The sequence below is a fragment of the Ursus maritimus genome, unplaced genomic scaffold (genome assembly GCF_017311325.1).
Source record: "Ursus maritimus isolate PB19 unplaced genomic scaffold, ASM1731132v1 scaffold_12, whole genome shotgun sequence".
NCBI lineage: Eukaryota > Metazoa > Chordata > Mammalia > Carnivora > Ursidae > Ursus > Ursus maritimus.
The window spans coordinates 3685188-3700166 of record NW_024423564.1 but is presented as its reverse complement, the minus strand read 5'-3'; the positions used below and the strand labels follow the sequence as shown (position 1 = coordinate 3700166).

Sequence of the window (14979 nt, the reverse complement as noted above, 5' to 3'; positions counted from 1 at the left end):
TTAAGTAAAACAGGAAAAACACCTTCCCTGACGTGTGATAGCCTTCTGGCAGTTTCTACTTAGTAAACACAGGCAATCATCAACCACAGCCAAGGGATGCATCTCGGCAATCTTAGCAGCTCCCAGTCAGTGTCTCAAGCCATTTTTACCCTGCTACTTTCCACTCTCCTTCAGCGTGCTTGTCCTAAAGCCCTCTGTACAAGCTATTAATTAAAAGCTGTACCAGGAGGTGGTGCTGCAGAATTGCAAAGCCCAAGGACAGCTCAGGTTCCAAGTCTAGAGACAAGTAACACTCTTCGTGAGGAAATGGCTACAAACTAAATTGGGAGTACCAGTCAGTAAAGTCAGTATTTCCCAAATACCAGCAAGTGTCTCTCTCCAGTGGCCAGGGCCTCCTACGTACCCACAGCAGTCAAGGACCTGGAGTGAGACTACCACTTAATAGATTTACTCCTTCCTCTCCACTCTTCCCTAACACCTTTACCTCAATTCCAGCTTTTATTTCTTACGTCTGGTCTACTGGAACAGCCTCCCAGGTAGTATCCTTGACCCTAGCCTTCAACCCTCCAAATTTACCTAAGCTTTGCAACCAGCTAATTTTTCCTAATACTAGCTTCATACCAATCCCCACCTCATCTTTACTTGGATGCCCAGCTGGTACCTCAAAATCAACAAGTTCAAAATTAAAAATATCACATCACTTCTGCACCCAAAACAGGGCCCGCTCACAATTCCCCCACCTGAGAGATGGCAACACCAGCTCTGTAGTTCCCAAGCTGCAAAACTTTTGAGTCCTCTTTGACCCTTGTCCCTTCTTTACCCTATTATGCAATGTGATGAAAGCCTTTCTTCAAAGCGATATTGAGTCTACCCTTCCCTGTTAGCACTGCCACCATTACCTGCACCCCACCTAGATGTTGCAGCAGCCCCTTAAATCCCTGCTTCTGCTTTCTTTGCCTTCCAATCTGTTTGACACACTACCTCCAAACTAATCTTCCCTAAAGACCACCTAAATTCCTTCAATGCTCCACATGGGAAGCTATGAAACTTGCCTCCTATCTAAAATATCCAGCCAAACTACTCTGCCAGTTTCAAGGTCTACACAGAAAGGCCCCACCCTTCCTAACCAGTCATGCCTCCACTATCCCCAAACCACATTCTATTTCAGGGCTAATAAGGTCACTCTCCTTATACCTGATTCAGACACTGTCCATGCTGACATTCTCACACTGGTTCATACTTTTCCTTGAACAGAATGGCCTAAGATGGCCTATCTTGTCTTTAAAATCTTCTCTAACTTAAAATGGAATTTGGGGGAGAGAAACTCTTAGTCCAAAATAATGCTCCTTGTCACCAAATTCCTTCAGCGCTTAAAAATTATATCTATGTCTAGGGGCGCCTGGGTGGCACAGCGGTTAAGCGTCTGCCTTCGGCTCAGGGCGTGATCCCGGCGTTCTGGGATCGAGCCCCACGTCAGGCTCTTCCGCTATGAGCCTGCTTCTTCCTCTCCCACTCCCCCTGCTTGTGTTCCCTCTCTTGCTGGCTGTCTCTATCTCTGTCGAATAAATAAATAAAATCTTTAAAAAAAAAAAAATTATATCTATGTCTAAAGTCCCTAACTGTATCTGACAGAGTAATTATGAAACAAATTCCCAGCCTCCCATTTTTTCTTTCTCTGTATCATCTGCTCAATACTATTTTTTATACTGTTTTCTAATCGTTTAGTTGAGTTTTGCTTCCCCTGGTAAGCTCTTCAAGAAATCAAGTCTTATCTTGTACCTCTTTGTTTCCTGCATGGCAAAAGGACACTGTGGCTGCTGAGGAAATACTTGCTGGCTGATGAAAGAAATTCTCAGCTTTCAACATTTGCAGGCTCTGCTCCTGGGCCCCAGGGAATCCATATACTTTACATTTACCAAAGTCAAAATGACTCCACAAAACCTCAAAGCATGGGCTCTACTTCTGCACTGAGCACACACTGTACATCTGCTTTGTTTAAAAAAAAAAAAAAAAAAACCAAAAAGGAGCATTCCAAACATAAAGATAGGAAAAACAAAAAAACTTCCCTAGTTCCCGTATGATTAAAGTCATACAGATTTGCACATACTACAAAACATAAAGTCTGTAACTTTCTGAACTGTCCTTTGTCATAATGATTTGCAACTATATTAAAAACAGGGGCACCTGGCTGGCTCAGTCAGTACATATGCAACTCTTGATCTCAGGGTCACGAGTTCAAGCCCCATGTTCGGTATGGAGCCTACCTCAAAACAAACATAAAAACATACATAACGCTTCACCAAATGGTCTTTCCCTGGAGCTCCCTCTTCTTTATGAAAGACTGTGCAACCACAGCAACTGTCCTAACTTAACTTAGGCTTGAATAAAACTCTCTTCCTTTCTCTTTACAATTTAAAAAAAGGTTTGTCCACTCTGTATCAATATGACTAACCCTAATGAAAAGGTGGGCATCTTCCATAAATGACACCCAGGTAGGACTTTGAGGAGTGCTATAGCTTCCCTTGACGACCCTTCGTACAGGAAGGTGCTAGGATTTAGAACAGAGATACGAAGTTAACAGAATAAGTATAGAATTGAACCTACCAACTTGTTCCTGAGTTACTGGCACTGTTGGAAGAGATGTGATCTTTTCCTTGTCAGCTGGGGGAGGCCCTGTGTTTTCCAGTTGTCCTAAAAGCTACAAAAAAGGAAAAAGAAAAAGAAGAAGAAGAAGTGGCAGATATCCCACTATCCCTGGGGACGGAGCTGCTCCAGCTGAGAACAAACAGTGCATATATTAGAAATGTTAGTTGCTCTTATTTCTGCAAGGCTCTGAGAGGCTTGGGTTCCCCCTTTCCTGCCGCCAGAACACTCATAACTCCTTTACAATTTCAGAGTGACATCAGTATAAGTCTACAGAAGAACCTATCATTGCAAGGTCCACCTCCGGGCATAAAGCAACTTCAGAGGCAGCATAAGGGTTATGATGTCAGGAATAAAACTACAACTGAACAAAAAGTAATACTTAACTGGTCTACAAATTTCATTCTGCTGAAAGAAAAAAAAGGGTGGGAGTATGGAAAGTAGCATAAAGTAAGCCAAGAAATAGGTAAATTACTGCCTATGAGAAGATTTGGATATAAATGACATGCTTCCTATTTTCAGCACTTCACAAGGGAAATGAAAAACCAATTAAATTAAAATAAACATAAATACGTGGAAGCAATTATACATGGCATGGGAATACCTTTTTCTCTGCTTCCTTCCCCTACTTTGTTCCATCTAGCAGAAATCCCTGCTTCAACATGTGAGGAGACCCTTCTTTTTTGTGAAGCACCTGTTGATAGGATCCTCATAGGACTGAACAAGAGGCCAAAAATACAAAATACTGTTTGTTATAGGAGAAGTCTTTTCTTCCTATGGAGGTGAAGCCATCGTCTAGAAAGTCCCTAGGACCTAGAAGGTACATGGATGCTAAACTAAACCCATAAACCATTTATCCCTTCAGTAAAATGGAAACCCACAAGCTCAAAATATTAGGAAAAGCAGAGTGACTGCCATTTCAGAAAGTAGCAGAAGGAAAGCAGGAAGCCTGTGGAACCATGAGACACACTGAACAGACACCCTCAAAAGGCAGCTCCTCACCTGGGTTACAATGGCATCAAGCCCTGTCTGACCCCAGGCATAGTCCCCAGGGTTGGAGTGCAGCATCCCGCTCCTATACATGAGATGAGACAGACAGCATTAGATGGAGTGACCAGGCTCTGCCTTTCACCACAGAAAAAACTGGCAGATCCTGCTCTCTCTCAGAGCTGGAAAGTCACTAGTTCTCTAAAAATCAAGTGGCAAAGAATTTTTCAGTATTTTTAAGGTCAAACAGATTATCTGGAAGTAGTCTCTTATTCTTGTAAGGAATTTTTACTTAATTGAATAGAACATAAAATATGAAGCTACCTAAAATACCACATGACACACCAGAGCAAAAAAAGTGACTCACTGCCTATTGGCTAAGAAAAGTTTGTCTTCTCTGTGCCCAATTACAGTAAACATAGATGGAGCTGCTTTTTAAGGAGAGTTTTCCCTTTGTGACTGGCCAAAATCTATAGCAGACTTCCTTCATTCTAAGAGGCTGCCCATGGTCCTCGACAATGAGGAGCTTTCAAGTAGAGAAACAGCCACAGCCGTCTCTCTGAATCACAACTTAGAGCGATTACAAAAGGGACTTGGCAGTACCTCTTTCTGGAGCCGCCGGTGCACTACCCTGGAGGACAGATGTCCAGACTCTTTGGCTGGAACATGTTAAAAGAAACAAGAGGCTGGAAAATAGGGTAACTGTGTGGAAGGACTGAGATCTCTCTGAGCAAAGGAGCCTTCTGGGGCAGAGTCAGAAGTAGCACGTAATTGTCCAGACAAGAGGAAATTCTATCTTAACCCCTACCGTACTTAAGTGTCACTCTGATACTGAAATTACAGCCTTTGTTTCTTCTGACAAACCTTCTTACTTTGAGAAAAGGAAGTTAAGCAACATGTTTTTAATTTCAGAAATTCTCAAGGAATAAAATCTTCCCATATGATCTAGAAAAGAAACCTGCAAGTTCAGATACGAGGACTGGCAGGGACCATCTCATTCCCCTCTCAACACAACTCTCAAACCAGAATATGAACCGAAACCGAGACATCCAGTGCCTGGACATCCTGGGAGACCAGGATGGCCCTCAGGAGACTGAGCAATAAAAAATAAGTTCTGATTAAGTCTGGGCTCAGCAAATAAAGGCAATCTAACAGTCTGCAATCAAATCTTTATACTCACCTATGCAGCTCTTGCTCTTTCTCGCAATGGTACAGATACCTAAAATGCTGCTTCTCTAGCAAAGTAAGACAGAAAGCGATTAGTTACTTACCAGGAAAAAGGATGTGAGGATCCAGGAACTGCAGAATTTGCAAAGAATCCTGTAAAGATCTGTTGTATTATTCTGTTGGAGGAAAAAACAATTAGGTAAGACAACAGACCAATGAAAGTATTCTACAGATATAAATGGCTGACCAATCACCAACTCCTTCTCCAAACTACCATGGGTTTTCACTGGTCATTATACAGCACATAACACCAGAAATCAACCAGCTACCTGGTAAAGTGCTATTTTGCTATTACAGCTGTCTTGTTGAGCTCTACGATCTTATGTATTAATAGATTTTTTGGTGAATTAGGCGTGAAAGGGACTGATCACGTGGTGTAGTTTTCAAACTATGTTCCTTGGATCGCTGGCAGCAACATGAGGTTGAAAGGGATGCTAAATCAGTGGGATCTGGGCCCATCCTGTAACAACAGTTGTTCCATTTTTATATATTTTACACATTGGGTTTCTGTGTAAGATATTATTCAAAGAGCCCTGTAAAAAAAAATGTTTTGAGACTAATCTCATTTTACCAACATTTATCAACATGCTGTATTAGCCCTCAAAAGGTGTTTCAACTGCCTATACACAAACACATTCAAACACACACACCTGACACTCGTCATTCTGAACACTTAGGATGGCACATCCACCCAGTCCTTTATATTAGTGAGTTGATCTTTGTTACCCAAAGAGATAATGGGCAAAAGAAAAAGACTAAAGAAATTTTTCTACTAGATCTCTTGTTTTGTGAGTGATATGCATGTTTTTCCTCCATCTTCATTGAGATATAATTGACAAGATATATACTTTTAACCCCCTGGTTTCCACTTTATTAGGCCAATCAATAAACAATGGCAGTAGCCAATATTAGACTCTCCCTATTCCTAAAGTTCAACAATAGCTAAGAGACTATGTGTTTTAAAGTATGTCCACAAAAAAAATGTCCACAAGTTATTTTATGATCCTCCTACGAGTGTAGGCTGAACTTAATGACTTAACTCTTCTCTTTTTTTTGTATTGAGGTATAATCACACGAATATTATTAGTTTCAGGTGTGCAACACAGTGATTCGACACCTGTACATACTGTAAATCATCACCACAGTAAGACTAGTTAACATTCACCACCATATACAGTCACAAAATTTTTATTTCCTTGTGACTACAACTTTTAAGATCTACTCTTACCAATTTGCAAATACGTTATATATTATTATTAACTATAATACCATAGTTACCTATAATTAACTGTAATGAACTATAATATCTTTACGGTTTTGATTTACACTTCCCTGATGATATAGTCACCATGCTGTACATTACATCCCCACTATTTATTTTATAACTAGAAGTTTGAACCTTTGGACCCCCTTCTATTTTGCTCACACCCTACCCCCTACCTCTGGCAACTACCAATCTAGTCTCTTTATCAATGAGTTTCTTTGTTTTTTTAATTAAGATTCCACATATAAGTGAGATCATATGATTTTTGTCCTTCTCCATCTGACATATTTCACTTGTCGCAATGCCGTCAAGGTCCATCCATGTTGTTGCAAATGGCAAGGTTTTTGTTGGGTTTTTTTGCCAAGTAATATTCTTGCACACGCGCGCGCGTGTGTGTGTTTGGTGTATATTTATACAAATCACATTTTCTTTATCCATTATCGATCAATGGACACCTAGGTTGTCTCCATGTCTTGGCTATTATAAATAATATTGTAATGAATAGAGGGGTGCAGATATCTTTCTGAATTAAGATTTTCATCTTCTTTAGATAATACCCAGAAGTAGAATTGCTCGATCATATGGTAGTTTTATTTTTATTTCTTGAGGAACCAACATACTGTTTTCCATAGTGGGTGCACCAATCTACATTCCCACCAACAGTTCACAAGGGTTTTCTTTTCTTCACATCCTCGCCAACACTTGTTATTTCTTGTCTTTTTGATAACAGCCATTCTAACAGGTGTGAGGTGACATTTCATTGTCATTTTGATTTATATTTCCCTGCTTAATGATGTGGAGCACATTTTCTTGTACGTTTTGGCCATCTGTGTATCTTCTTCAGGAAAACAGCTATTCAGATCTTCTGATCCATTTTTTAATCAGATTGGTTTTCTTTTTTAGTATTGCATTATATGAGTCTTTTATATATTCTGGCTATTAATCCCTTATCAGATTTGCAAATTCTCCCATTCAACAGTTGCCTTTTCATTCTGTTGACAGTTTCCTTTGTTATGCAGAAGCTCTTTAGTCTGTTAGCTTGTCTGTTCTTGCTTTTGTTGCCTTTACTTTTGAAGTCAGATCCAAAAAATCATTACACACAGATGTCAAAGAGGTTACCGCTTATGTTCCCCTCTAAAAGGTTTATGGTTTTGGGTCTTACATTCAATCCATTCTGAGTTAATTTTTATGTATGGTATAAGACAGTGGTCTAGTTTTCCCAACATCATTTGTTGAAGAAACTGCCCTTTCCCCATTGCATATTCTTGGTCCTTTGAGTTTATTTCTAAGCTCTCTATTCTGTTCCATTGATTTAGGTGTCTGTTTTAAGCCAGTACAAACTGTCACTTACTTCTTAACAATGGAATATGGCAGGATAATCTGTGACTTCCAGGATTAGGTCATAAAGAGCACTGTGCTCTCTCTTGAATCACTTTCTTTGGGAAAGTGCCATGTCAAGCAGTCTGATAAAGGCCCACATGATAAGGAACTGAAGCCTCCCAATAGCCAGAACAAATTTGCCAGAGTATGAGTAATTCTCAGATGATCCTTCAGATGACTGCAGTAATAGCCAATGTCTTCACTAAAAGCTCGTAAGACACTGGGCCAGAACCACCCAGCTAAACTGCCCCAAATTCCTGACCTAAGGAATCTATGAGATAATTAATGTTTGTTATTTTCAGCCACTAAGCTGTAGTGTAATCCGTTACACAGCAATAGATAACTAATTCAGATTTTCATATCTGGAAGTGCGTTACATCAAAAACCTAAAATGTGTGAGTAGATTTAGAACCCAACGGAGGGTAAAAGTTGAAAGGACTCTGAGGAGAGTACCAGTGAAAGTTTGAAGAGCCTTGAAGAAATAGTAGAAGTATGATGGCCTTTGAGGAATTTATAGGTGAGAACTTCAGTGAGAAAAATCTTCTTGGAAACTGGAGGGAAAGGGATCCTTGTTATGTAGTAGCAAAAGTTGTTGCTTGCCATGACGTGAAGTAGTAGTTGTGGCTCATGAACTGGGTAACAGTCTAGCTAACAAGATGTCCAGACAAGAATGCTAAAGGTACCCCTTGCTTCTTCTTGCTGCTTACATTAAAATGCAAGAAGAGAAGGATAAATTAAAAGAAAGGATAAAGTTTATTTTTAAAAAAAAAATTTTTTTAAGTAATTTCTACACCCAACACAGGGCTCAAACTCAAAACCCCAAGATTAAGGGTCACATGCTCTTCCAACTGAGCCAGCCAGATACCCCTATGGAGAAGGACAGTTAAACAAAAAGGGAGTCAAGACTAAATAATTCCGAAAATTCCCAGCCTCTCCAGATGGTAAATGATACTAAAATTAAGAAATGGCTTCCAAGGGAAGATCAAATCCAGGCTGCTGAAAGAAAATGGTTAACAAGGAAGCCTAGAATGTGGCTATAAAAATTTTTTGTTAAGACCTCAGAAAGCTCTATATAGCTTAAAGAACTACTCAGTTAAACAACTGGGCTTCCAAGAAATTTAAGAGTGTTGTATTAGTCCCCAAGCGCTACCATAACAAATTCCCACAAACTATATAGTTTCAAAAGGAATGAATTTATTCTCTTATAGTTTTGGAAGCCAGACTCTGAAATCAAGATGTTGTTAGGGTTAGGGGCGCCTGGGTGGCTCAGTCGTTAAGCGTCTGCCTTCGGCTCAGGGTGTGATCCCAGAGTCCTCGGATCGAGCCCCACATCAGGCTCCTCTTTCACTGGGAGAGTGCTTCTTCCTCTCCCACTCCCCCTGCTCCTCTCCCACTCCCCCTGCTTATGTTCCCTCTCTCGCTGGCTGTCTCTCTCTGTCAAATAAATAAATAATCTTTTAAAAAAAAAATTAAAAGATGTTGTTAGGGTTAGTTCCTTCTGGAGGCTCTGAGGGAAAATCTGTTCCATGCCTCTCTTCTAGTTCCCAGCAATCTTTGCTGTTTCTTGGCTTGCAGACACATTACTCTAATCTCTGCCTTAGTCTTCAAGTGACTTTCTTTCCTGTGTCTTCTGTGTTCAAATTTTTCTCTTCTAAGAATACCAGCCATTGCAGTTGGGCCCACTCTAACCCAATATGATCTCACCTTAACTTGATTACATCTGTAAAGACCTTATGCCAAATAAAGTCACATTCACAGGACCTGAATGTATCTTTTTGGAGGATAAAATTCTATCCACTGCAAGTACTGTCCCTCAGTAATCCCAGAAGCCCAAGGGAGAAAGGAGATTATTTGGAAGAGATTTGTGGGTGTGGCTTTTGTTTATGGCAGGAATCTCAGTAATATTCACAGGAGACCCTAAGTTTTAAAAAGAAAAGCTGCCCGGTTACACTGAAAGGCACAGAGTCAAACAAAATAAAAAGAAGCCTCTTGGGCCCTCAAAAGCAGACTAAGAAAACTATGCAGCTGCAAATCTGAACCACTTTTCATGGAAAAGAAAACTCATAGGGTGAAACCAAGAGCCTCGGAGGAGGAAACAAAAGCCACAGAACAGTATTCTTGGGCAAAAGAACAACGTCCTAATCAAGAAACTTCCAACATTAATCCAGATAAAAGAAAAATTGCTATGAATCAGTGACTTGTGCCTCCTATTTACTCCCTTTTTAAATAGGAATCTCTACCTTTTTAGTACATGCCTGTTCCATCACTATATGTTGGGTGCGTGAGGGGCAGGAAACTTGTTTCTTTAATTTACAGGTGTTCACATCAAAAGAAGGTGTACTTGCGGAACTATAACGAAGGGCCTCATCCACACTTGGACCTAGCAACCTGGATTTCAGGTTGATGCTATAAAGGGACAAGGCTTTAGGTGGGTGTTGGGAGGATGGGAGCGTATTTTGCACATGAGAGAACCGTGAGTAATTTGCGGCCACAGGGTGAAATATGGTAGTTTTAAAATATGTCTACAAATTCTTTAATACTCCTCCCTTCAAGAGGTGGAGTTGAATTCTTCTCCCTTTGAATGTGGGATGGACCTAGTGACTCACTTCCTACAGATAAAATATGGCCAAAATGACAGTGTTTGGCTTCCAAGATCAGGATATAAAAGGCATTATGGTTTCCTTCCTTTTCCTTTCTCTCTCGGATCACTTTACTCTGGGGAAGCCAACTGTCAAGTCACGGGGATCCTGAAAGACCCCTATGCAAATGTCCACATGGTAAGGAATTAAGGCCTCCTGCCAACAGCCATGTGAGTGACTTATCTTGGAAGCAGATCCTCCAGTCCCAGTTGAGTGTTCGGATGCCCGTAGCCACAGTTGACATTTTGATTATAACCTCATGAAACACTTGACCAGAACCACCTAGCTAAGCTGCTCCCAAATTTCTGGCCCTCAGAAACTGTGAGAAAATAATGTCTATTGCTATATGCTGCTCAATTCCAGGGGAATCTGTTACACAGCAATAAATAATATACTCTCCTTGCTTGCTAATAACTAGAAGAGCAAATTACCACATGCTTGAACTAACCAGTAAGTAATGGTAATAATTAACTCTGAGAAAGAGACTAGTTCCTAGCTCTAAACCTGATCCTACATAAATGCTTGGAGTTGCCAGGGACGCCTCGGCTGATGAGCTGCTGATTCCCTTCTCTTGGCTGCTTACTCCTTGGAAGTCAGATGCTGGTTCCGCATCTCTGCAGCACAAACAAAGAGAGGCTGCTCGGGGTGACTTAGTAAGTTTAAGAGTTATTGTGAGGAGATTATCTTCAGCTGATACATGCAGTACTTACAGTGAATTTTCTTATTGTTAAAAACATAAAACCTTGTCTTGTTAAAGTAATAGGCAGCTAAAATAGGGTTGGGTGGGAGGGTGATGTGTGTATTTAACCCACGGAAGAGAAAAATCAATCCACACAGTTTGGAAGGGAAGATATATGCTAAGACCATGTAAGAGTCTTCATCTAGTTTCCAGAGCTATACTCTCTCTAGGTTTTCCTCCTTGTTCCTTGGTTGTCCTTTCTGTCCCCTCTGTCTATTCCTCTTTATCTTCCAAACTTCTAATCAATCAGGGCCTAGGGCTCAATTCTCTGAGCTCTTCTACTTTCTATCCTGACTCTTGGCAATTTCACCCAGTTTTATATACAAGCCACATTTCCAAATTTTATCTCCACCCAAGACCTCTGCCTACTCAACATCACCGCCTGAATGTGTAATAAGCACCTCAAACTTACTGTGTCCCAAACTGAACTCTTGAATCTTCTCCCCAGTATCTGTTCCTCCTAGTGTCCCCCATTTCAGCAGACGGTGACTCCGTTTTTCAATTGCTCAGACCAAAAACCTTAGTGCATCCTTAACTCCTTTTTTTTAATCTGCAACTCTTCGTTCTGTTACACCTCATATCCAATCTGTCAGCAAATCCTATTATGCCCACTGTCAAGCTATATGTAGAATCCAACCATTTTTCACTACCCTCACCAAAGCCACTGGCATCTCTAGCTTAGATTAACGCAACAGCCTCTTAAATGGTTTCTCGGCTTCTGCCCTTGCCCATGTGCTCCTTGCAGCCCCCCCATTCTATCCTCAACATAGCAGTTGGAATGATCATTTTAAGACCAAAGTGAGACCATGTCATTTCTCTGCCCTAAACTTTCCCCTGGGTTTCCACTGCACTCAGAATAAAAGCCCTTACGGTAGTCTACCAGGATCTATATGATCTAATACTCTCCTCCCCAGCCCCACACCCAGCCAACTTCTCTGTGACCTCATCTCCTACTATTCCCCCTCACTTACTCTGCTCTAACTGGCCTCTCCTTGTTGGCACATTCCTAGCTCATTCCCTCACTTCCTTTATGTGTATTCAAATGCCTTCTCAGTAAGGCCTCAGCTTACTATACTTTTTGAAACTTCACTTCTCCCATACTCCCTGATCTCCCTTCTCTGCCTTTCTTCCCCATAGAATTTACTACTGCTTAACAGCCTATTGATTTAACTTCTTTTGCTTGTCTGACTTCCCCCTTATTAAGCTCCACAAGGGCAATCAACTTTTGACTGTTTTGTTCACCACTGTACAGTCAATACCTGGAATAATACCTGGCAAAGTAATATACAAATGTTTGTTGAATTAAAAGACCCCAAGATGGGGCCCAGAAATACACTGAAAGACATATATAATCTATTAAGATAAAAAGAGGGATGATAAAGTAGGTACAGTATGACTTCCATTTCAATGATACAGATGTAGGTATTGTATTTTTAAAGTTCCACAAGATTATGCATCAGGGTATAACTGTGGCTATTTCTGGGTAATGCTGCCTTTTTAATACCAAAAAAAACACACAAAAAAACAAAAAACCCTAATATTTCTAAATAACCAAAAAAGTCAATTCTCAAAATGTGAGTAGTGATCAGCGGTCAGAAAACTACGGTCTCAGAATCTCCTTCACGGGAACATATTTTTAAGGAAGCAAACCTTAGTAGTAACCTGCCCTACAAAATGATTCAGGAGACAGCTGATCAAAACACCAGGCTAAAATGTAACCATAAAAAACAAATGTTAAAGGAGTACAACACACTAAAATAAAGACAGGTCTTAATGTAATAAGCGCAAAGTAATGGGTAGTAACCTCTACGAAGTCTGGAAAGGATGATTGTGTTAGTGTTGACCTAATAGAGACAAGGAAAAAGAACTGACAAATATAAATATTTTGCCATCCTAAAAAACATTCTTTAAGGTGAAATATGAATAATCCCTTAGACTTGTCACAATCCAAATGAAATTTCTCCTAAAGACTACATAATCTCTTTTGTTTATTCTATATACACCAAGCAACCATTTGACTGCTTTTGATTTCTTGTTATCTGGGAAATTCAAAGACAGCATTATGCTAACAAGCAGAAATGAGTTTTCCAGTCACTGAAATAGATTACACCCAGCTGCAAATTAATAAATTAGTCTTCTGGCACAGGTCAGATTCATTTAAGGTTAGATAAGATGTGCTAGTCTATTCAGGACCTGATTACACCTGGATAAACTATCATTTGAAAGCTGCAGATTAGGGGACATACTTTAGACATTCTCACAAGTATTTGCAGAATGAATGAACAATGTGAGACTTACCCATCTTTACATTTGCAAAGAGGTTTCACTCATGTCATTGAAAAAGCCAAAGAAAACAGATCTCATTTCAAGGTAACTCCCTAAATTGGTGTAAGGAACACATTAATAATCCCACGAAGGCTAATTAATCTCTGACATCTGATTTTTTTAAATGACAAAGTACTCTGTCTACAGTGGAATCAGTGGAATGAACAGGAGGAGCCTGTGATGTAGCCTATGGAAAAAACCAGTTGAAAGCCTGATAAGCAAAATAAAAAGTTATACTCCTCAAATCTACAGGACAAACTATCATCAGGAAGAAGACAAGCTAAAATCTAATCAAAAAGAAATTTATAAAATACAAAATTGTAATGTACTTTCCAAACACTGGGTGAGGGGATGCCTGGGTGGCTTAGTCGGTTAAGTGTCTGTGTTCAGCTCAGGTCATGACCCCAGGGTCCTGGGATGGAATCCTGCATCTGGATCCCCACTCAGTGGGGTGCCTGCTTCTCCCTCTGCCTGTGGCTCCCCCTGCTTGTGTGTGCACTCTCTCTCTCTGACAAATAAATAACTTCTTAAAAAACAAAACACTGGAGGAGAGGTAAGATGGCGGAGGAGTAGGGGACCCCTTTTTCAGCCGGTCCCCTGAGTCGAGCTGGATAGGTACCAGACCAGCCTAAACAACCACGGAATCAGCCTGAGACATAGGAAGATGCATCTGGATCTCTACAAATGAACATCTCCAGTGCTGAGTATTGAGGTACGAAGCGGGGAGCCGTGAAACCACGCACAGATATCGGAAGATAAACGGAAGGGGGAGGGAGCCGCCGCGTTCGGGCGCAGGGAAGCGGTAGCCACCTGCACCGGGGAGCGGACTCACGGACGGCACCCGCGAGAGAGCGGGCTGAGACCGGTGAGCCGGGAGCTCGCGCCACCAGGCATCTCATGGAACTCCGGAATCCCGGTGTGCTCACTGGATCCAGACTGAGACTGGGAGCTCCAGGAGCGCGCGCGGGGCGGCTGGCGGCTGGCGGCTGGCGGGCCACCTGCACGGGGGAGCGGGCGGACTCGCGGTCGGCACTCGCGAAACAGCAGACTGAGACCCTGAACCTGGTGCGCGCGCCACGAGGCTTCTCACGGAACTCCGGAATCCCGGTGTGCTCACCAGGCATATACTGAGACCCAGAGATCCGGGAGGAGATCCGGGAGGAGATCTGGGAGCGTGCAGGGGCGGCTGGCGGCTGGCGGCGTTAGAAACACAAAGGACAGAGACGCGCCGGCCCTGGAAGTGAGGGCTGGGATGCCGGGTGTGGGGCGCACATCCCGGGACGCTGCAGGGTTGAGCAGCACCAACAGTAACAGAGTTAAAGTGGCCAGAACATCAGTGGAGAACAGGCCGCAATCCCTCTGTTCTGAGACAGAGGCTGGGATTCGGCCGCTGCTGCTCTGACTCTCAGAAGAGGCACAGCAAACCGCCAGGGAAAGCTGCCAGAGAACAAAAGCCTGGAAATACCAGCTCACAGCGTGCCCGTCCACATCCCCCCCTCGCAGGGGACACGGAGACTCTACCCAAACAGGGTTGCCTGAGTATCGGCGCGGCAGGCCCCTCCCCCAGAACACAGAAGGCAGGCTGAAAAATCAAGAAGCCCACAACCAGGGCGCCTGGGTGGCGCAGTCATTGAGAGCCTGTCTTCGGCTTACGGCGTGATCCCCGCGTTGCAGAAACGAGTCCCTCATCGGGCTCCTCCGCTGGGAGCCTGCTTCTTCCTCTCCCACTCCCCTGTTTCTGTTCTCTTTCTTGCTGACTGTCTGTCTCTCTTTCT

General features: G+C 42.1%; 1 protein-coding gene across 1 annotated transcript in view; it reads right to left on the bottom strand.

The window, feature by feature from the left end:
* RNF115 (ring finger protein 115) overlaps nucleotides 1-14979 on the bottom strand; it is an 84601-nt gene that overhangs the window by 2975 nt on the left and 66647 nt on the right. Inside the window, exons 5-7 of the mRNA XM_008707769.2 lie at nucleotides 4902-4973; nucleotides 3646-3718; nucleotides 2605-2698 (exon numbers count right to left, since the gene is read on the bottom strand). Of these exons, the coding sequence (XP_008705991.2) occupies nucleotides 2605-2698; nucleotides 3646-3718; nucleotides 4902-4973 (239 nt within the window). The remainder of the gene's footprint in view (nucleotides 1-2604; nucleotides 2699-3645; nucleotides 3719-4901; nucleotides 4974-14979) is intronic.